This window comes from Odocoileus virginianus, chromosome 17, assembly GCF_023699985.2.
Source record: "Odocoileus virginianus isolate 20LAN1187 ecotype Illinois chromosome 17, Ovbor_1.2, whole genome shotgun sequence".
Taxonomy (NCBI): Eukaryota; Metazoa; Chordata; class Mammalia; order Artiodactyla; family Cervidae; genus Odocoileus; species Odocoileus virginianus.
Window position 1 is genome coordinate 42,354,705 of NC_069690.1, and position 22,549 is coordinate 42,377,253.

Below are 22,549 nucleotides of genomic sequence, written 5' to 3' on the forward strand. Positions count from 1 at the left end.
GACCAGAGAGGCCGCTGCTCAGGGGCTGAGACGCCCAGCATGGGCTCGGACCCCCGGGTGTCAATACAGACAGGGCCCTGAAGTCCACCTCCTCCCCAAATGTGTCTTAGATCCAACTCTTCCCACCAAGACAGGTCTGAGGACCAAAGGATGTTGAAAAGACAAAACCCTCAGGGCAGCTGGAGTCCCAGGAGGTGGTGGCAGATTCCACTCAAGGCAAGATGACCCCTCCTGCTGGGGCTCTCAGAGGAAAAGATGGATGGGGACTCAGGACAGAACTGCCCCGAGAGCCTCAGTTTCCTCCTCTGTAAAATGGGGCTTCCTGCTGTAAGATGCCAGCTTAGCTCATGTCCACCTCACTTAATAAATGACACCGCCAACACTATCTCAAAGGACATCTATGGGGACTTCCCTAGTGGTCTGGTGGCTGAGACTCCAAGCTCCCAATGCAGGGGGGCCTGGGTTCATTCCCTGGTCAGGGAACTAGATCCCACATGCCGCAACTAAGAGTCTGCATGCCACAACTAAAGATCCTGTGTGCTGCAACTAAAAAAGAAAAAAAAACCACATGCCATAAGAAAGATTGAAGGTCCCACCTGTCACAACTAAGATCCGGTGCAGCCAAATAAATAAATATTAAAAAAAAAAAGAAAGAAAGAAAAGAACACTATGGAGCAGGGCCCCATCAGTCCAGGATGAAGCAGGTGGGGAAACACACCCCCCTCCCAAGTCAGCAGCTCATGAAGTCACTGCCGCGCGGGCCTGCTGGTTGAAATTTGTGCTCTCATTCCCTCCCCCACCACTTTTCCTCTCCCTGAACCCCAGGGCTGAGAAACCGACCGGTCTTAGGCCCCTCCTCACCCCCATCTCCGTGCATTTCAAGTTCACCCTCTAGGGATTGGGGTCCCAGGGCAACTGATGCAAACAAGCTCTCACTTGGGCCTTGGCAAGAGAAAACAGGACTTCATCAAACCACCCACAACATCGGGCTCGGGCAGGATTCTGCCTGGCTGGGCAAGAGAGCATGTACCCACTTGAAGCAGCGCCCCACTGGGATCCACTCCATCCTGGGAGATGCTCCAAGGACCGGCCATACTGTCTCTGGCAGACCCGACAAAGTGGGGAGGGCTGAGAGCCTGAGCGGGCTCCCTCAGTGGCTCAAGACCTGTCAATCATCTCTTGTCAGCAGCTGAGCTAAGACCTGAGGCTGCCACCTGGACAGAAGAGTTTGGGGGGAGGGAGGAAGCTCAGGGAACGTGGACGCTTCAGGGGCCCGATGGCGCCTGCCTCTGAAATGACATGCTTCGAGTGATGAGTGCTGGAAGGCAGGACCCACCCAAGAAACTGCTTAGAAAATAACACCTTGGGACTCCCCTGACGGTCCGGGGGTTAAGATCCTGTGCCTCCACTGCAGGGGGCGCGGGTTCCATCCCAGACTGGAAAACTAAGATCCCACATGCCACGCAGTGTAGCCAAAAGGAAAAAAGAAAATACGCCTCACATAGAGAGATGTGGGATGAAAGAGGAAATCCAAGGCTAGAGACATATTTGCAGGTCAGTGAGGCCCCAGGGGAGGGCTCCCCACAGCAGCCACGCTGGGCAGATCCAGGGTACCAGGACTTGGTGAGGAGCCAGGCCTGAAGCGGGCGCCAGGGGCAAGGCCTGCCCACACCAGCCCCGTGACCCTCCTTTCTTCGCCTGCCCCAGGCTCCCCCGTGTCCACCCCCAGGGGGAGGTGAGGTGCCCTCGATGTGGGCACCAATGTTTTAAACCTTTGCTCCTGATCCCCTAGGGGATGAGGGGAGAGAACAGTGGCCAATGGCCCTGAATCCTCCTTTGGCAAGACTTTAATGGTCAGAAGCAAACGTCTGCTCTGTAGCTCTACACTTTCTGCATTTCATGAATTTCTGTTTTGTCTTGCTGTGTTTTCTTTACACAAATCCCCTCCTCACCCCATGGTGACCGGACTCCTGCAGAAGCCCGCCCCTCCAGCCCATGGAGATGCTCCTCTGAGCCAGGCCGGGTCTCCAGCCTTTCAACAACCCTGCAGGGGATGTGAGTTTACCCTCAATCAGCACCTCTGAGACTAAGCTGCCGGACGAAGGCCACACCCCAACGCGGCACCCTGCCCCTAGAGCTGCCTCGGTGAATCACAAATGTGAGCAAGACACTCCCTGCCTTAAAAGCCTGCAAAGGCTCCCACAGCCTACCTGGCCCCACCTGAATTTCACCCGGAAGCCAAAATCCTTTAGGGGCTGGCTGCAACCTGCCTTTCTGAACAGTCCATGTCCCTGTGCCCGCTAAGCCAGTACTTCTCAAACTCCACACCAATCACCCAAGATCTTGTGAAATGCAGGTTCTGGTTCAACTAATTGCGGGGGGAGAAGGGGAGAGGCACCTGAGAGTCTGCATTTCTAATAAGCACTTATAACATCACTTGGGAAGGTGCTGTTGGTGTAGGGACCACACTTTTTTTTTAAGTTCTCACATAATGTATTATTATGGACGACTGTTCTGGAAAAACATGGACAGCCTGAATGCATTTGGGACCCATCACAGACACTTAGACATACACCATAGTGTGAAAGGAGGATTCGATGACACGTGATGTTGGGCCAGCCTGTTCCAAAAGCAAGCTGAGAATCAGGGGAACCAACACGGCTCCCTGAGGGGACCCTTGGGTGTGTTCCTTGCTGCCCTGTGGGTGGGGTGCCTTGTCCACGCTGGCAGCACCTCATCTCCTCTGTTAAACCACAGCAGCAGCAGAAAACGGGAACACTCCTTTGGCAGTTTTTTGTTCTGTTTTTGCAGGCTCCCAGTTTTTTTAATTTCCATCTTCCTTTTCAGAATTCAGTTCCAAATTCTTAAAGTAGTGTAGGTGTCTAGCATCTTTCATGAATTTTTCAGGAGCCAGTTCTGCTCAATGATAATGCCCTGCGCCCAGCCCACCTACGGGCTCCTGCTCGGAGGACATGTTCCCCTCAGCCCTGCTGCTGGCTTTGTGGTCTTCCTTGCGGGGAACACTTCCCTTCTTGCTTGATTCAGAAGGCCCTTTGGCTCTGGCTTTTTCTGTCCTCTGTTGTTGCTTTTCAAGCTTCGACAGGTGTTCTGGATCAGAGGCAACAGGGGCCGGAGATTCCAGTTCTGAATGTGGACTTGCAGGGAGGCACTGAACTTGCCATCTTTGATGAGCTCTGGCCTCTCCGCCTTGCACAGCGGCTCCAGGAAGCCCCTGTAAAAGGCCTCAGCCTGCGGGCATGGCCAGGTGGAAGTCGGGCTCGTTGCCCTTGGGGATGCGCTGCAGGAAGGACTTGCTGACAGCACATCATACTGCTTGTCCATCATGCTCTTCGGCCAGTGTTTTCTACTTTCAGCCTCAAACACATGCAGGTTTAAGATCTTCCGGAGCACGTGCTCCAGTTCTTTCTGTGTATCTTCCAGGGAAATACCCAGCAACCCGCCGATGACCCCTCTGATGGCTCCTATCTGCTCTCCTTCAACTGCGATGCTGGCCTGGGTGACGCGCGGCACCACGGCCTTCGTGGTGGCAGCTGGGACAGGGACCACGCTTTTAAGTAGCGTCCATCTGTACTCTAACCCTCAGGGGGCAATCCTCACCGATCTTAGAGCAGCTGTGACCTTCCAGGTCTCCGAGCCTCTGCACCTGCCCTTCCCTCTGCCACTCATGCCCTCCCGCCACACCGCTTTATGCCATTTTAAACTTACACTTCACTTCAAAGGCCCAAATCCAATGTCACTTCCTGGAAACCCTCCTTAGCTCTCAGGAGCTTCATCAATTTCCTCTCGAAGCCCTCTAATATATATTCTATTTTTTATAATAACTCTGGATATTCTGTTTGTGTGTTGACATGTCCATCACCTGCAGCAGACTGTGACTACTGGGAGGACACGATAGGTTGTGAAGCACTTAACACAGTTCCCAACAAACGTCCCGGAATGAATTAATAGCACGCCTCAATTTGTTCAGATTTCAGCGGAACCATTTAAGAAGAGGGAAGATCAGAGCCCCCTGTGCTGTGAGGGTGGGTGGGCAGTGGCGGCGGCCTGAGGAGCCCCCCCCCCCATGTCTACCCCGCTCACCGGGAGGTGGGGGCTCGGCGGCCGTGGCATTGGGCTTCTTTTTGCAGACGTAGGGCAGCGCGATGCTGCAGTCGCGGTTCTGCCAGCCGCCCGACGACTCCGTGCGGATCACCCCGCAGTTCTCCTCGCTCGGGTTGTCCGGCTGATCTGTGGGGAGCGCAGGGCGCCAGCGCCCCAGGGGAGAGGAACTCACCCCCTGGCCCGGGAGCCCTCCCCCGAGCCTCGTGCTTCCCCGGAAGCCTGAGCCTGCTGATGCCCAGCGCTGCGCTTTGGCTCTCCTGCCTCCTCGCGGGGCTCACGTGGTCCTCGACCCCCTGCCTTGGCCAGGCTGCTGGCGTGCTGAGGGCCCCCATGCCCCTGGCTGAAGGGGTGCGTGGAGATGAAATCCAGTCCACCTCCCAGGCCCAGTGCCCCCAGGAAAGGGCATCATTTGTAATTCAGACAACGTGCTGCACGGACCATTGGCACCCAATCCGAAGTGGGTGCAACTCTGCTGGTCTGGAGTAGGGTATCAGGGAAGGAGTCCCTAGGAGACCAAGTGCTTGTGGGATCCCCAGGCCGCCCTGCACCCCAAACCCGGGGCCTCACCACTCTCCCAGTTGAGGTACTTGAGAGGCGAGTTGTCTGACCACTGCCAGCCTCCACTGGTGTCCAGGTCGTTAAGGCCGATCCACAGCGTGGAGCTGTAGCCAGTGAGGAGCCCTGACCACAAGAGGGCGACAGTGAGGGCGGGGGTTGCCCGGGCCCCAGCCATCCACTCGCTGCCCCACCAGCTGCATCCTGCCCTCCCGCAGCAGGAGGAAGGGCTCAGGGCCCCCTCCAAAGGTGGGGACTGGTCTCCCGGTCCTGCCCGCTGCCCCCTCGCCCTGCCTCACCATTGATGTAGGTCTGCTCGTGGATCTCCGTGATGCTCAGCAGGTCCGCCCCCTGCTGCTCGCAGCTGGCCCAGGCTTCCCTCCAGGACAGCGTGGACTGGAAGTTGAACTGATAGCAGCTGTCCGTCAGCTGGTCCTTGTCCCAGAAGGTCTCGCAGTCGTTACCTGCCACCACGACAACCAAGTGTGGGTCCCGCCCCGGCCCGCTCTGCGGGGTCCAAGGGGAGGTCCCTCAAGGAATAGGCAGAGACTCTATGGAGGTGGGGGGTGGGGGCACTTCTCACTCGAGTCCGCAAAGTTCTGCCACCCACACCCGCCGCACTCCCCAGCCCAGGGCCGACCTCCCTCACCCTTGATGGGGCAGAAGCCCCAGCGCTCGTCCTTGCCGTAGTCCTGGGTGGTGGCGCACCACAGGTGCCCATCCTCGCGGCCCGTGCTGGTGCAGCCGTGGAACCACTGGTTGTCATACTTGAAGGGGATGGTGCACGGCTTCCCGTGGGAGTTGCCCTGGATGGTGTAGACCTCTGCAGGAAAGGGGAGCCAGGCCCTTGGCATCTGGGTCCCAGAGGCTGCCCAGCCTGCTCATCCCTCAGTGAAAGTCCCCTACAGCCCTGGGAGCTGGGGTGGGCAGGGGTCAGCGGAGAGAGGGAGGGGGCAGCGATGCCAGACAGTGGCCGGAAGGCTGCCTCTGCCCTTGGGTCAGCCCAGGAGCCTGTGAGAGGTCCCACTGCTCAACCCATCGGGCTGGGAAGGGGGGGTCCCCTAGGGCCCCTAACACCTGTCCAAAATCCAGCTGCCTCACATGCCAAGTTCCATCTTGGCACTCTAGGAGGTATCCCGGGAAAGGGCCCCCAGGATGGAGCGGCCCACCAGGAAAGGCCTCTCACTGGGTGACTCCGGTGCCCATTCACCCCTGCAGAAGGGGGATGGAGACACCTGTGGATGGTGACCCTGGGGTCTCCCTTGAAGAGTGGGCCTGGGAGAGAAGCGATTTCTCTTTTAGTTGTACGTTATACACTTTTGAACTGACCAAGGTCTTTACAAGAGTGTATCAGGTTTTGTCTTTTTTAAGGCAAATTAAATGCTCTGAAGTTCGTTTTCTCCATGATCCCCAAACGGTTCCCATGACGATGAAAGAGTTGACTGCCAGAGGCCGGTGGAGGCCAAGGTTTTGTCTCCCTGCGTCAGTCCCTCGTGGCTCCAAGCCCCTGACACCAGAGGCAGCCTCTCACCATAGTAGGGCCGCGCACACAGGTCCTCGTCGCTGCCATAGAGGCGCCATTGGCCACTGCGGGTCTGGTCACCGCGCTCGGGGGTGCCAGCCTTGGATGCGTTGCCGGAACGGCCCCCCAGGAGCAGGGACAGCTGGTCGCCCAGGGTACGACAGTTCCAGCGAAGATTCAGTGCCTCACGGTCACACTCGTACATGCCCAGGGAGGCGGTGGTGTTGGTGCCCGGCCAGCCTGTGCCCAGGCACTGCATGGTGCCCAGGTTGAAGAGCCGGTTTCGGGAGACCCACTTCCAGCGCTGGGCAGGAAGGCTGGTGTTGCAGGCAGGGGAGACCCGGACCTGCCCTCCCTGGGCCTCCAGGCAGCCCTGCAGTCCATGGCTGAAGATGACAAAGACGTTGGGTTCTGGAAGGGAAAGCAGGACACAAGGCCATCACGGGGGTCTCCTGGCTGCTGCTGACGGCCAGGCTGCCTGCAGACAGTGACCCTGGTACTGGGTTGTGAGCCTTCTCTCCTATGATAAATCACTCCATCCTCACGACCAGCCCTTTGCGTGGGGTGGTGAGAGGCACGGCTGACCCCCTGTGCCCAGTCAAGGCAGAGCCCACATGGCCAGCCTCTGCCCTGGTCCCACAGCACCTGGAGGAGGACTCAGCCTTCCATCCTGCCTCCCCCAAAGCAAACCCAATTCCACATGGCAAGTTGGGGACTGTTTACTTTTATGAAGATCTTAGGAGGAGGGGGAAGGTGTTTACATCACACACCACACTGCAGCCTTTATCCCAACCTCTGTTACATGGAGTTGTTTTTCCACCAAAGTTCTCCAGCCCGAAATTGCTTTGTCTCACTCTTCCCCCCCTGCTCCTCACAATCACTGGCTCCATCTTTCCCTCTCATTTAGAATCTTCCCAAACCACTCGCCATGCCCACCCCCAGCATTCACTTCCAACCATTCACTTCCCATAACCATGTCACTCCTGAGATTTTAGACAGCACTTAGCTCTCTTGCCTTCCCCAGTCTTGCATCTTCTCACCCATCATCTCGCTGAGCAGACACTCTATGAAAGACAATGAAGTCCAACCTGCCCTCTGCCAAACAATGATGAAGAAATCAAGATTTAAATTTATAGGAGGTAGATCAGTGGTTCCCTGGGGCTCAGTTGGGTAATAGGAATGGGGAGTGGCTAAGAAAAAGCACATGGTTTCTTTAGGGGGTAATGAAAATGTTCTAAAATCAAATTGCCATGGGACTTCCCTGGTGGTCCAGTGGCTAAGACTCTGCACTCCCAGAGCAGAGTGCCCAGGTTCGATCCCTGGTCAAGGGAACTAGATCCTACATGCTGCAACTAAGAGTTCACATGCCACAGCAAAGACTGAAGATCCCTCTTGCTCAACTAAGATCCAGAGCAGACAAATAAATAAATAAACCCAATCGTTTAAAAAATAAAATTAGATTGTCATGATAGTTGCACAATTCTGTGAACATACTAAAACCCAACTAAAGGCATATTTTAAATGGGTGAGTTTTACGAGATGTGAATTTTATCTCAAGACTTTTATTATATCTTTAAGGTTTTGAGAGACAGAAAGGAAGAGAAAGGAAGAAACTGACATGCGTTTGAGCACAAAGTGACCCAGTCATGGTACCACACAACCAGGTCTCTTACATCATGTTTTGTGCCCCAGCTGCCACTGAGTACAACACACACACACAGCACATCCCAGGCTCCAAAGCACTTCTGCATCCACTAGCCACTGGCTCTTCAGGATAATTTTCATGCCTGAAAAGCATGAGTCTGACTGGCAGGGTTCAGACCCCAGCTATGCCATTTAATGTGTGAGGTGGGTGCATTGTTTAGCTCCCTCATCATCAAACTACTGTAAAGGTTAAATGAGATAATACATGTAAAGTGTTTGGAACAGGGTCCAGCACATAATAAGAGCACCATAAACGTTACTGATGATGATGATTCCATACTACAGGCAAAGAATTTGACTATGGGTAGTATAAGAGTTGGACCAGAATCTTGAGGCTGAAATCTGGCCTCCCATCTTCTGAGTCCAAACCCCAAGACCTTTCTGTTCCCTCATGCCGGCCTTGTCCTCCCTCTGCAAGCCATTCATCATGGCCAAGCAGCATGATCTTTTAAAGATAAATAAATTCTAAAAAAAAAAATTTTTTTTTTAAATAATATTGGAGTGTTCTGTGCTCCCAATGCAGGGGGTCCAGGTTCAGTCTCTGGTCAGGGAACTAGATCCCACATGCTGCAACTATGCCCTGGAACAGTCAAATAAATATTTTAAAAAATAATAATAATACCGGCATGTTGAAAGTCATAAAGAAAACAGTGGTAAGTTCAGTAACATAATTTTTTTCATGGCACGAAAAATGCTATAAAAACAATCAGAATTCAAGTGACAAAAATACATGTAACTTACTAGAGGCAAATAGTTTATTCCCTAAAATGAAAACAGCTTCTACAAAAAACTATAATAAATTAGGAGTAAAATGGCACCAATATAGTAGAAATGAGTAAAAGACATGTATACACAGCTAAAACAAATGAAATGTAATTGGCTGTTAAATATTTGAAATGACAGCTTCTCTCAAAGCAAAAGAAAAAGCAATATGTCATGTTAGTCTCTCTCCTGCCTTCAAAGGCTCATCATTCTATAAATGAAATGCAAACTCCTTGCTATAAGCCATCAGATCCCACATGTTCTGGTCCTGCTAACCAGTCTAATCTCAGATCACACTACTCCCCCTTGCTTAAGTTGCATGGACCTCCTTGCCCTTCCTTGAACAGGCCTGACTCTTTCCTGCCTCAGGGCCTTTGCACTGCTTCTTCTGTCTGTCATTTCACATTTCAGAAAAAAAAAAAAGTCACATCTTGGGAACTTGCCCGGTGGTCCACTGGTTAAGACTCTGCATTCCCAATGCAGGGGGCATGGGTTCAATCCCTGGTCGGGGAACTAGGATCCCACATGCTCCTGCATGCCACATGGTGCAGCAAAAAATAAACAACGCAGGTGCCCAGGTAACACTCCAGAGACTGATTTAATTGGCCTGACATTGGCATTTAAAAAGTCACATCTTTAGAGAGGCCTTCTCTGACTTCCATATCTATAGTAGTCACAGTTACTCTCTAGCAAATTTTCTCCCCAGCATTTATTGTTATCTGACATTTTTCCAACATCTGGGCTATCTGTGAGTCTGGGTCTGCTGACTATTTTTTCTGTTGATTATTCCTGCTGTTTGCATGTATAGTAAATTTTATTACATACTGGACATAGGGGATAATGTTACCAGGAGCCTGTTTCTTTTGTATTATTATTATTGCATATTGGACTTGTGGATGACATGTTATAGGGAGTCTGGCGCATTATCTTCCTTAAAAGAATGTGGAGTTTTGTTGTGGCAGGCAGTTAAACTGCTGGTAGACCATCCTGATTCTGCAGGGGCTTGGTTTTGCTAGGGTGGGGCTGTTCGGGTTTTTAGTTTAGTCTTAAGGTGTGGCCCTTAACCTTGGGTTTAATCATAAGGTGAGGCCCTTCTAGCATTTCAAAAGAAAACCTTAGGCAATTGCCAAGCTCCTCTAACTCAGTGGAACTTGAATTCCAAACTCCTGTTTTCTCAGCAGCAACTGAAATCTCTTTCCCACTGCTGTTTCTTGCTGGGTTCCCTAAAGCGTCCCTCTGCCCATGCACAGTTTCGAGCTGCCAAATATTTGAGGAGAATTTGTATGAGGACATCTCTTGCCTTTCTAGGATTTTCCCTCTCGATTTTTAGCTTTTCTGGTAGCCCCACACTCTGACCAGTAAAGCTGCCCCGTTCTTTTGGAGCTGCTCAAACTGGGCAGTGTGCTCAGGAGGAAAGTGAAAAGCTGAAAAGAGTGAGTCACTCGGTCATATCCAACTCTTTGCGACTCCATAGACTGTAGCTCGCCAGGCTCCTCTGTCCACGGAATTCTCCAGGCAGGAATACTGGAGCGGGCAGCCACTCTCCTCTCCAGGGGATCTGACCCACCCAGGGGTTGAACGCTGGTCTCCTGCACTGCAGGCAGACTCCCTACCTCAGATTCTGAGCCACCACGGAAGCCAGAAAGCTGCTTAAATGAACCACTCACCCCATCTTCATCTTCTCTCTCAAGGGCTGTTTCCTCCTTGGCCTCTGCCTGGTTTTGACCGCTCCTGAGCCGCTGTATTTTATGTTTTATCATTAACTGATAAGGGCTTTTGGCCACAGAACCAGACTAATACAAGCTAACCTTCTATTTCCAGAACCAGAGCTCATGAACTAACATGGTTTTGTTTATTTTCTGTCTCTCGTCTTGTTCAAAAGTTTCCAAGACTCCATCTTCACACTGTATCCTCAGTACCTGTAACTCCACCCGACAGACGGTACTGCTTAATAAAATAACAAATGAAGACTGAATGAATGAATTCCATCCATGCCTAGATAACAATCACAACCAACCTAACTTTCTGCTCCTAGTCCCAGCTGCCAGATCAATTTCACTAAAACAGAGCACTCACAGCTCCTGTCACTGCATGTTGAAACTCCACAGTGGGCAGCTTCCCTGGCGGTCCAGTGGCTAAAACTCCACGTTCCCATTGCAAGGGGCCCAGGTTTGATCCCTGGTCAGGGAACTAGATGCCACATGCCATAACTAAGAGTTCTCATGCTGCAATGAAGATCAAAGATCCTGCGAGATGCATTAAGACCTGTGTAGCCAAATTAAATAATAAAACTTTAAAAAAAATATATGTTAGAATTTAAAAAAGAAACAACGAAACTCCAGAGTGGGAAGGCTGGTGGGGAGGGACACTGGTCACTCTATTCTTTGATGACACCAGGATGGGGGTCCTCTTTGGGCAAGACACAGGTGACTTCCTGAAGGACCAACAAACGTGACCACCACAGCGAAGCCTTCCCCGTCGCCTCCCGCCCTAACCTGCTCCTTCCCTTCCAGCTCCTCTCCAGGAACCACGAACTGGCCCAGGACTCCATCCAGGCCTGCCCGAGCGTTTGACTGAATTGGGCATTTGTTTCTCAGAAACTCCACTCCAGCGAGGACAGTCGGCAACAGAAAGTAACCCTTGGCAGGGGGAGGGAAAGGTCCAGGACTGGAAAAGGGAGAAAGCAGTACTTGCTTTTATAGGTGATCTTAGAGACGGGGCTGGACATGCAGCCCAAAACATCACAGGAGCCAACAGCAGCCCAGGGGTCAGTGTCTTCCCTTCCTCCCCAACCAGAAAACCCAGGTATGGTACATCCACTTCAGCAGGCATGCAGCTGTAACCAGGGGCGAGGCCACGTGGTCGGGAGACGCCACCTTCCCACCACTGGACAGATGAGGAAACTGAGGCCCAGAGGGGAATAGAGCAGGACACCCGGGCACAGCACCATCAAGGCCTCAGCTTCCTCCTCTGTCCCCCGGGTCACCGCTGCAAGCCCCTCCTCCCTCTGCCGTCCGAGGGCCTGGGTTCAATGACCCATCTCCCCCTGCATACGTCCCAGGCAATGCCAGGAACCCGAGGAGACACACAGCACCGTCTCAAGTAGAGACAGGGGGTCTGGACACAGCAGGAGACAAGGATAGACAAGCCCTTCAGGCCCAGGTGTCTGGGGGCAGCGGAGGGAGCTGGGCCTTCGGACTCTAAATCACTGAGGATCCGGAGGAGGCAGAGGTGAGGGATGAGGGTCACAGAACTGCCTTGGCAGCAAATGAGAAATGGAAAAGGAATTTGGGAGCAGCAGGGAGGCGGAGGGGAATTCTTAGCAGCGGAGCCCTGGGGCTTTGCCAAGGAGGGGGCTGGGGGCCTCTGGGGAGAGGATTTCCCATCCAGAGTTGAGGGGTGGGTCTGGGTCCTCCCAGAAAGAAAGCTGTTTCTCCAGGAGCCAATGGAAGCAGAGATGAGGCCCAGGCTTGGCCAAGCTAAAGATGCTCAAGGGATGGGAAGGAAACTAGGCATTTTGGGAACTGACTCTGTACCGTCATCCAAGCTCTGCTCTCCGTAGGCACACGGGAGGTGGCAGGAGGAACTCAAAGTGAAGACCTGATGCCCTCCCCCCCCCCCCATCACAGGAAGGCTCCCCCATCCAAGAAGGCCCCCTCCACCCTTACCCAGCCCTCTTGCCTGAGAGCCTCGGTGGCTGTGCAGGGAGTGGAAGCAGCCCTTGTTGGGACCTTGTAGGGTCCTCAGCGAGGACAAGGACGGCCCCCCGTATCTGGGTGGTCACCCCAACACCACCACACCAGGCACCCAGGTGTGGGTCACAGTGCACTTGTTCAGGCAGTGAACAAATGAATGAAGCCAGGCAGGTAACCATGCATGGAGTGCCAACTGCACGTCATGCATTTATTTGTTCAAAAAATATTCCCCGAGAACCTCACGGGTGCCGGGCAGGGTGCCAGGCCTGAGGGTGCAGGGCTGAGCCACACAGATACAACCCAGCCTGTCACCATATGGGCTGGCAGGGGCCGGGCTCTGTGTGGAAGATGTGGAGAGGGTAACAGAATCCCTGACCTCATGGAGCCGCCCACAGTCTCTGATCTTTGTTTTGTCTGCCCAGCAAACTTCCCGTCCTCTTCCCCTTCTTATTTATCAAGAATTTTCCTGTATCTCTGGCTGAGTGGGCACCAGGCTCACTCTGCTGTGCTGTGCTAAGTCACTTCAGTCGTGTCCGACTCTTTGCGACCCCATGGACTGTAGTCTGCTGGGCTCCCCTGTCCATGGGGATTTTCCAAGGCAAGAATACTGGAGTGGGTTGCCATGACCTCCTCCAGGGGATCTTCCTGACCCAGGGATTAAACCCAAGTCTCTTGCATAGCCGGAGGATTCTTTACTGTCTGAACCACCAGGAAAGCCCAAGAATACTGGAGTGGGCAGCCTATCCCTTCTTCAGGGGATCTTCCTGACCCAGGAGTCAAAGCGGGGTCTCCTGCATTGCATGCAGATTCTTTACCAGCTGAGCTACCAGGGAAGCCGGCGAGGCTTATTACTGGTCAATAATCATGCCCATTCCCAGGCCATAGGAACTCGCACTTAAACAGGGCTCACCAGAGAGCCTCCCAGAACACTGAGGTCCCCTCTCTAAACTGGGGCTGCCAATAGCCACGTTTCCTACCACGAGGAAAAGGCCTTTCTGCTGTAGGCAAGGAAGGGATACTATGGGAAGAGACATGGAGCTGAGAGATGGAAGGAAGGGGAGTGAGTGTCCAGGATGCAGAATGTCCAGCCCGTCCCTGAATTCTTGCAGCTCTTCCTCTGTTCCATGCATCATTCAGGATCATTTGCAGCCACATTTCTCTCTCTTTTCTTTCTTGGGCTGAGCTGGTTTGCATCAGGATTTTGTCCTTGTAACCAATGAATCCTGATAAACACACAGCCCTAGGTCCTGGAGTCAGAGCCTTTCTCCTAGTCCGGAACACCGGTCCATATTCTTGACTCCCCTGGAGGCATGGTGCCCGGGTGCCCTCTGACCGTCAGATCAGTGATGGGCTGCTTGGGCTGGTGGCTGCATCTGGGCCACGTCACAGGAGGTGCTTGGAGGCTGGACTCACCCCATCCTCCTGACTAGTTTTCTGGCTGCTCCCCCAGGTGTTTTCTCATTCGTGACAATGACAAGTTTTTGTGAAGCACTGAACGAGGTACTACAGGGAAATTAAGGATGTGGTTTCTGCCCTCAAGATGTTTACAGTGAACCTGGAAGGGCAGAACTTACAAACCAAATCATGAAAAAGTTACAGGGAATATAACAACGTGTGTAAAACCATCAGGTCTAATTCATACTGCATGGTTTGGGTTGTTCTTGTTGTTTGGTTGCCAAGTTGTGTTTGACTCTCTGCAACCCCATAAACTACAGCAGTCCAGTCTTCCCCGTCCTTCACTATCTCCTGGAGTTTGTTCAAACTCTTGTCCATTGAGTTGGTGATGGCCATCCAACCATCTCATCCTCTGTCATCCCCTTCTCTTCCCACCTTCAATCTTTCCCAGCATGAGAGTCTTTTCCAATAAGTCAGCCCTTCGCATCAGATGGCCAAAGTATTGGAGCTTCAGGATCAGTCTGTCCAATGAATATTCACGGTTGATTTCCTTTAGGATTTCCTTTTGATCTCCACGCTGTCCAAGGGACACGCAAGAGTCTTCTCCAGCACCACAGTTCAAAAGCATCAATTAAAGTGGATAGAAATGATTTTCCAGGTAACCGATGGAATCTTTCTGGTGTGGAGTCTCTGCTTCTCAGACATCCAGGGCATCACCCTGGAATGGAGCACATTACTCCTGTGCTCAGAGGTAACTGGGTTTCAAAGCTACTTGCCCTACATTGAGTAACTCCATCTCCTCCCTCCTGGCTGAGGGTCACCGTGGCCTCCTTTCCTTTCCCGTCTGCTGCAAAGTATACACAATGGGCTGGTCCTGAGGCCAAGCGCAGAGGCTCACACTGTCTCTCTCTCTCAGGAGCAAGCCTCCCAGCTGTCCCGACAGCCTCTGGGACTCAGCCCAGCAGTGGAGGCAGCCAGAGGTCTGACCTCGGATAAGACGGCTGCTCCCCATTACAAGCTGAAGACATCATGCTAAAGGAAGCGGAGGGGAAGTTCATTCTAGCACAAGGCCTGGCACGCAGCAGGCTCTCCAGAAACATCTACTGAATGAGAGGCATGTCAAACAAAACCCTGAAAGGCACAAATAGAGTCAAGGACACGGAGAAGGTTCCAAGTTGGGGCATGGAGGAGCAAAGACTGGGGACCCAGCGACCAGTCTGGCTCAGCTCCTAGAGAGCTGGGGACCAGGGACCAGGTAGCGGCGGGGGAAGCTGACCAGATTTGGTCCCAGAGGGCATGGCAGGGGGTGCTTCTGGCCCCTGGGCCTCACCCTCCCCCCCCATCGGCACCCCTCTCTCCCCCATCGGTACCCCTCCCCAGGCCACACAAAGGCCAGGGGTCATCCCAGGGAGAGCCAGGGGCCGCCCGCCCGCGGGGCCGCCCGCCAAAAGGAGCAGCTGTTTTCAATGAGCTGCTGGGCCCTGAGGCCAGGCTTGGAAATGTCTGAGTCAGCACAAGCTGCCTGCCCCGCCCTGCTGAGGGGCCAGCCCTGGGGACCCGGGCACCCCACCCTGCGCCACTCTCTACTAGAGGCTGTGTTCACGTCCCAGCTTGCACACTGGACCTCAGGATGGCGGGAGGCTACGTATTCCTTCCATGGAGGGCAGGAGAGTCCCACCGAAATCCTGGGATTAGTGTGGACTTCTCCCGACGGACCGTCCACCTCCAGGCTTTTCACACTCTCCATCCTCCCGCCCAGCTCCTCCACTGCAGCCAGGCCAAAGTGCTGGCCTTCCACTGCTTACAGAGCCTGTGACAAATCTAAACACATCCTGCAGCACTCCCACTCCACCCCAGGCTCTGCTGACACGCGCCCGTGTGTGTGTGTGAGTGTGCATGGGCGCAGTGTCATGCAATGTCTCTCTCTCTCAGCTCCTCCACCCAAGGGGAGCTTCCTCCATCATTCATTTCTAGACACGCTCTTCTCTTCCCTTGAAATGCCTGTGTTCCACAACGTGATACACTGCTTTGCATGTGCGCTCGGTCGCTTGTCGTGTCCAACTCTATGCAACCCCATGGACTGCAGCCCACCAAGCTCCTCTGTCCATGGGATTCTCCAGGCAAGAATACTGCAGTGGATTGCCATTCCCTCCTCCAGGGAATCCTCCCCACCCAAGGACTGAACCCCCAGCACGCACGGTTCCTGCACTGCAGGCAGATTCTTTACCGATGAGCCACACGGTGTTCTACTAGGATGTTAAAGCAGACTCTATAGCAGATGATGGGTTAATAGATGGGTTTGTCACCTAATAAATGCACAAGAACGGTGCATAGTGAAGAGGGGAAGGGAATTCAGGTAAATTTTGTAAAGGCTACTTTCACCCTCCCATGGCTCTGCCTGGGTGCCCCCCACCTCAGCCCGCAGTGCCACTGAGTGGGGCTGCCCCCAGGGTTCTCTGGGAGGCAAATCCTCACCCGCCCTAACCTCCCCACCACCACCCCACCCCACCTCCACCCTCTGGCGATTTAGAGATGTTTGATCTCATCCCCTGCTGGCTTTTGTCTTCTCTGACTGAAGGTCAGGATCTCTTCGGCTTATCCTTTCCCAGGCCGGTAGGAAGGCTAGGAGGGGCGGGGGTTGCCGAGCCTAATTGCGCCCATAACCTCTTGGGAGGACCGGGCAACCTCTGCTCACGGGCAACTCCCGGGGCCTGGCTCCCCTGCCCGGTCCCCACGTCTCTTCCTCACCAGAGCATCCCCGGGGTGGGCCACCTGGACCCCGTCTTCCCTCACACCCGCCTCCAGGACCTGAGTTGCTGGGACCTGCCCGTCCTCGGAGTTCCGGATCTCCGGCCGCTGCACCCCTCCTTCCTAAACCCGGGCTCTGCGAGGCACCCTCCCGCCCCCGTAGTGCCTCCCCCCCACCTAGGCTGTGCGCCCTCCCTCCGTGATGTGTCCCCCCACCCACGCCCGCGCCCCCATCCCCGCCGCGCGTCCGGGCGTTTGGGCGCTGACCTCACCCCGCCCCGCCGTGGCCCCGAGGTCTGCCCGGCTCCCCAGCTCTGCGAACCCCGGGTCCGCGGCCCCCGGCGGCGCCGTCTGCTTGACTGCAGCCAAAATAAACAGCCCAAAGCCACTTCCTCCCCCGGGGGGCAACTTTCACAACAACGGCCGGCTCCGGTCGCGGCAGGAAGTGGCTTTCTGGGCCAGCACAATCCAACCTCACTGACCAGCCAGCGAAGAGCAGGAGTCAGGACCCCGGGTCGGAGCCGGTCCCAGCTGCGCATTTGCGCCTGGACGGCGGGCACGTGGGCGAGGGCGTCTCCAGCCGAGGCCCAGTCTGGCCCCTCTCCGCGATCACAGCCCAGACAGCAGTGCCCACCTACTCGTGGACGCAGGCCCGATGGCACCCTAGGGGCCACACTTGTCTTACTTATCTGTGGGAGTCGTCCCCAGATTATTTTATAAAACTATGGACAGGAGCATGAGCCCCAGCCGCAGGACCAGATCAGAGGCTTCCTACCTGGTTGGCTGAGAAGTAAGCTAATAAGGAGAGGAGCTATGAACAGACATCCTGACAGATTGAGAGAGAGCAACTTTTTAAAAATTTAGTTTTGGGAATTCCCTGGCAGTCCAGTGGTCAGGACTCCGTGCTAATATAGCTGGGGAAGGGCAGGTGTTAGGGTAGAATCAATCCCTGGTCTGCAAACTAAGATCCCTCAAGTCACAGCTGGCCAGAAAAAAAAAAGAAAAGAAAAATTGTTTTAATTTTCAACAAAGTGGCTGCAGAAGTGTGGGGGTGCAGACAGTAACTTAAGGGTAAAATATTAGAACCGCCCGGCCCTCCACAGGGCAGTGCAGTGGTAAAGAACCCACCTGCCCCTGCCAATGAATGCAGAAGGTACAGGCACATACCTGGGGTACGGGGGAGAGGGCCGGAGAAGAGTCCCTGGAGAAGGAAAGGGCAACCCACTCCAGTATTCTTGTCTGGAAAGTTCCATGAACAGAGGAGCCTGGTGGGCTAGTCCATGGGGTCCCAAAGAGTTGGACAGGACTGCCATGCAGGCAGAGTAACTGCTTACTGCAGAGTCCACAAAAAGAATCTCTTTTAGGCCTTTCTGCATTTTCCATAGTGAAATTTTTTTCAAACAACAATAAAAGAAACCTGTGGAGAATTAAACTGAAATGTAATTATTTGTTTGCAAGAAACTGAGATTTCAAATATAAACTTTGGATTCACAAGAAATATTTTATGAACAATTTCTAGCTAAGTTTTTCAAATATAGAAAAAAGGGGTAGGATCCCCACCCCCATTCACAGAACACAATACCTTTGTCATTGGCTAAGTGCCCCTTGGGGGCCCAGCTTGTATCCCGGCCTCTCCATGTCCTGGGCATTTGCCTGGCATAGTCTGGCCTCATGGTAATTGTTTGCCAAATGACAGAATGAATGTGAACCAGAAAGTCTTAGTAGTCATCATGTCAATCCCTTAGAATGTGGAAACAGAAACACAGAAAGGTTAAGTGATTTGTCCAAGAATATTCAAACAACTGGAACCATGACATTTCCATTGAGACGAAGCCTTATGCAAGCCTTGAACAGGATCAGCCAGTATTTGCTTATATAAGTTGACCATATAGTTTACTGTCTCACATTGAGAATGAAAAGGGGAGGCAGTAATCATTATAGCACCACAACAAGCTTGAGTCACGGCTGTCCCCGGCAAATGACGACACATGGTCACCCAGCACTTAGGAAAGTGAAAGTGGAGTCGCTCAGTCGTGTCCCACTCTTTACGACCCCATGGACTGTACCCTACCCCGCCCCTTCGCCCATGGGATTTGCCAGGCAAGAGTCCTGGAGTGGGGTGCCATTTACGGAAAGAGACCACAAATAATGATACAAGTGACTGTGTACCATGTACGTGCTAGGTACCAGACACTGGCTTCCCAGGCTTTCTCCTTAATCCTCAGAGCACTGCTCAGAAGTAGGTAAAATTCTTAACTCCATCTGACAGATAAGAAAACTGGGGTATTAAATAGCTCAGAGATCAATCCTCTTGATAACACAGCTAGTAAGGGGCAGACCAGAGATGGGAGATCAGGGAGACCGGTCAGTTCCAGAGCTGAGCGCCAAACGACTATTCCAGGTACTTTAAACTGATAACCCACAGGCAAATCACACACAGCCTTCCCGTACATGAACGCCAAGTGAGCCAACATTGAAAATGGGAGAGATTTACATAAAAATCTAAATCTTCAGCATCTCTCAGAAGCATTGGGAGGCCCGTCCACGTTGAGCCAGTGTACCTGTGAGGAGCCAGCAGCAGTTCCTGGGGTTCCTGCCCATCTGAGAGGGGGCTCACTGGTTTGCCACAGCCCTCCCCTTGTGCACCCCCACCCCAACACTGAAGTGGAATGGGAATGGCCATACGTCATCACTTTTGAACTACTGTTTTAAGGAGAGTGGAGAAACATTCAATATTCTGGTCTCTATTAAAAATGACCAGAGGGCTGTGCCTATTTCAAAACTGGAAAAAAAAAAAAAAAGAAATGTGTTGGGAGGGGGGTCCCTCTAAATTAGGCTCCACTGCCCCGCAAACACAATATCCCTGTGACAGGCAGTGTTCCTTTACCGAGATGTGTCTGAAACACACCACGATGATTCTGAGAAATCGTCATACGTCTCATGACAAGCTTCTGCTCTACTCACTGGCAGTCCAGTGACTTTCTGACATGGCAGTATTCAAGGACTTGTTTGGTTCTCAAATCAAGCTATGGCACTCTGTTTTTAAAAAGCTGTGATAAGAAAAACAACCCTTTTGAGAAACTGCCTTTTACAGTGTGACAAGCCTGCTCACACCCAGAGTCTGGACATTTAGATAAGGACCTGTGTTTGGGATTTCCACTGTAAGTCCCTGCTTTGCTTTTGAGGGGCACCTTTTATAATTTTATCTTGTGGCTGTGCCACACCATGAAGCACGTGAGATCTAGTTCCCTGACCAGGGATCGAACCTGTGCCCCTTGCATTGGCAGCGTGGAGTCTTAACCACTGGACCACCAGGGAAGTTCCAGGGGGCGCTTTTTAAAATAACCACTTAAAGTTGAGCCTTTGAAAAAATGGTGACCTCCACGCAAACCACCTTCTAAGTATCAGGTGCCTCCTACCTGCTGTCCTGCCCCCTGTGTCTGAGGGCCGCCCTTCCCCTGGCCCCCTGGGCCACCAACCCCCTCCTCCTCACCCTGTTTCTGGAATCAAAAAGCAACAAGTTGTTGATTTTATCTTCCTCTGTGTTGGTTTACTGAAATTGTCCCTTCCACCCCAGCAACCCCAGGCTTTTCATTTCCCCACAGCGGGAGTTCAGTGGATAAGGAAATACCTGCCAACCAACCCCAATCCACGTGGGTGGCCTGTGCCTCCTCTAAACTGCATACCCTTAACAAACATACCAGCTCCAGCTTCTCAACACAGAAGTTACATGAACTCAGAATCCTTTTTGCTCAGGAACCTTTAGGATCTCCCTAAAACTGTATGCCAAAGACTAAACACTCGCTGACATCTGCAGTAACAGACCCATGGAAACTTCCTTACCCACACCACCTCCAGAAGCCTGGAGAAGGGTTTAAAAGGGTGACTCTGGAATCTGGACCCACCCAGGTCCCAATCCCTTCTGGGGCCAGCTGCAAGCCTCACTGTGGGGAAGACACCAATATCATCCATCACATGAGTTTCTGGGAAGATTAAGCAAGAGGATGCATAAAGATGTTTGGTACCTTTAGCCCTTGATAATGGAGAGGCATTACTGTTTTTTGACATTGAGTAGCCTCTGCCCCAGTGGGGGCCATGAGCTCCAGAATCTGTTTGTTTCACAGCAGAGAGCCTGGGAACCAGGCCTCAACAGACACTGCAATCTGGATAAGAGGAAATGATAAGAATAAATAAAGCCAAGGACTTGTGCTTAAGCTGCTCTTCAGAAGAATTAAAAGAAAAATAAATCCACTGTCCAGATGCAACGTCTTCCCCATGTTCCCATGGGTGGGTCCCTGGCAGCTATTGTTTGTTTCTGACCTCTGAGTTTTGGGGATCCTCCTCAGGTGTGCCTGCAAGGGAGATGCCAGGAGAAGAGACTGTGAACAATGTGATGGGGGAAGAGGGGGGATTTCTGCGGAGGTCGGGGCAGCATGGGGCGGGCTCCTCTCCCCACCTAATTCTGGTGCTGCAGAAATCGAATCCAAGTGCAGCCGTAAACGGAAAATGAGGTCAGAGCATGCAGCTGGAAGGGAGTGTGGAAGGAGGCGGCGCAGGGCCCCCACTACTTGGCGTGGCAGCGGACAGAGTCTGTAGGGGACCCTTGCTGGGACTCAGGCAGTCCCATGGTGGCGGGGCTCCAAGGATGGAGGAAGAGGGGCCTCCCTCGTGGTCCAGTGGCTAAGACTCTGAGCTCCCAATGCAGGGGGCCCAGGTTCCATCCCTGGTCAGGGAACTAGATCCCACATGCCTCAACTGAAGATCAACTAAAGATCCCCCATGTGGTAACTAAGACCCCACACAGCCAAATAAATGAATAAATAAATAAATTTTTAAAAAAGAATGAGAGGAAAGGGTTGGGGCAGCACAGGCTGAGAATCTAAGAGTTCTGGCTCTGATTCTGCTATTACAATGTAAATGACCTGAGGGGACTCAGTTTTCTTACCTGTGGACTGAATTCAAAAACACCTTCCCTGCCTCTCCATAGGCTCCTGGGGAGACCTCCAGGGAGAGATATATGCAGATATTGACATGATTCTTTCAGGGTCTCTATTCCCCATTAAATGGCTCCTGCAGAGCAGGAGCTGTGTCTTATCCATCCATCCCCTTGGTTTGGGGCATACAACAGGTGCTCAATACATGTGTGTTGAATAAATTGGACTAGGGGAAGTGGAAAGGCAAGCTGCACTGTGTCCCACAGGCAAAGTTTTAACATCCTTTGAATTTACATCCTCCTTTAAAAGACGATCTCGGACTTCCTTGGTGGTCCAGTGGTTAAGAATCGGCCTGCCAATGCGGGGGACACCGGTTTGATCCCTGGTCCGGGAAGGTCCCACATGCTGCAGGGCAACTAAGCCCGTGTGCCACAGCTACTGATGCCCACGTGCCCTACAGCCTGTGCATGAGAAGCCAGTGCCGTGAGAAGCTGGTGCACCGCAGCTAGAGAGCAGCCCCCTCTCACCGCAACTAGAGAAAGCCCGAGTGCAGCCATGGAGACCCAGGGCAGCCACAAACAAGTAAACAAAATAATTTTAAAAGATCACGTGTGGACAACGAATGGAAGACAATCAGGGAAACATGAAATTATCTGTTGTGTGACAGCACCGTTCCACCTCATCAGGGTAACAACATGTATGGCAGTCAACACTCACAGAACACTTTCCCCTGACCTCTCTTCTCATGGAATGGTATGATGTGTCCTAGGAATGTCTTTACACAGCCCTAAAAGTGCAAGGAAACATGTTATTGTGAACCTTGGAATTGGGGCCTGATGGCGAAGTATTTTTCTACATTGCCAGGAGGCTGGAATTATGCATAACTTTCTATTATATTATTATAATGTTTCTAAAGTAAATAAAACTGAGGGAAGAGAGACACAGTGGACATCTTAAGATCTCTGAAGGAACCGAACCTCTCTGCATTTCCCGCAGGACCCGCCTCGGTGCTCAGTGTTCGGGGAGTTTGACTTGCTCTGCCCTGGAAGCTACAAAGGGTCATATACATACACAAGACCACCGTATATACACACGTGACCGCCACCGTGATA

General features: G+C 52.7%; 1 protein-coding gene and 1 pseudogene across 2 annotated transcripts in view; both read right to left on the reverse strand.

Moving 5' to 3' along the window:
• The window catches only part of MRC2 (mannose receptor C-type 2), a 58,701-nt gene that overhangs the window by 19,462 nt on the left and 16,690 nt on the right, over positions 1-22,549 (reverse strand). For both annotated transcript variants that reach the window (XM_070479563.1, XM_070479562.1), the window contains exons 2-6: positions 6,209-6,610; positions 5,327-5,500; positions 4,977-5,141; positions 4,690-4,803; positions 4,102-4,248 (exon numbers count right to left, since the gene is read on the reverse strand). In XM_070479563.1, coding sequence (XP_070335664.1) covers positions 4,102-4,248; positions 4,690-4,803; positions 4,977-5,141; positions 5,327-5,500; positions 6,209-6,610 — 1,002 coding nt within the window. The remainder of the gene's footprint in view (positions 1-4,101; positions 4,249-4,689; positions 4,804-4,976; positions 5,142-5,326; positions 5,501-6,208; positions 6,611-22,549) is intronic.
• LOC110123735 (D-aminoacyl-tRNA deacylase 1 pseudogene) lies at positions 2-3,687 on the reverse strand (annotated as a pseudogene).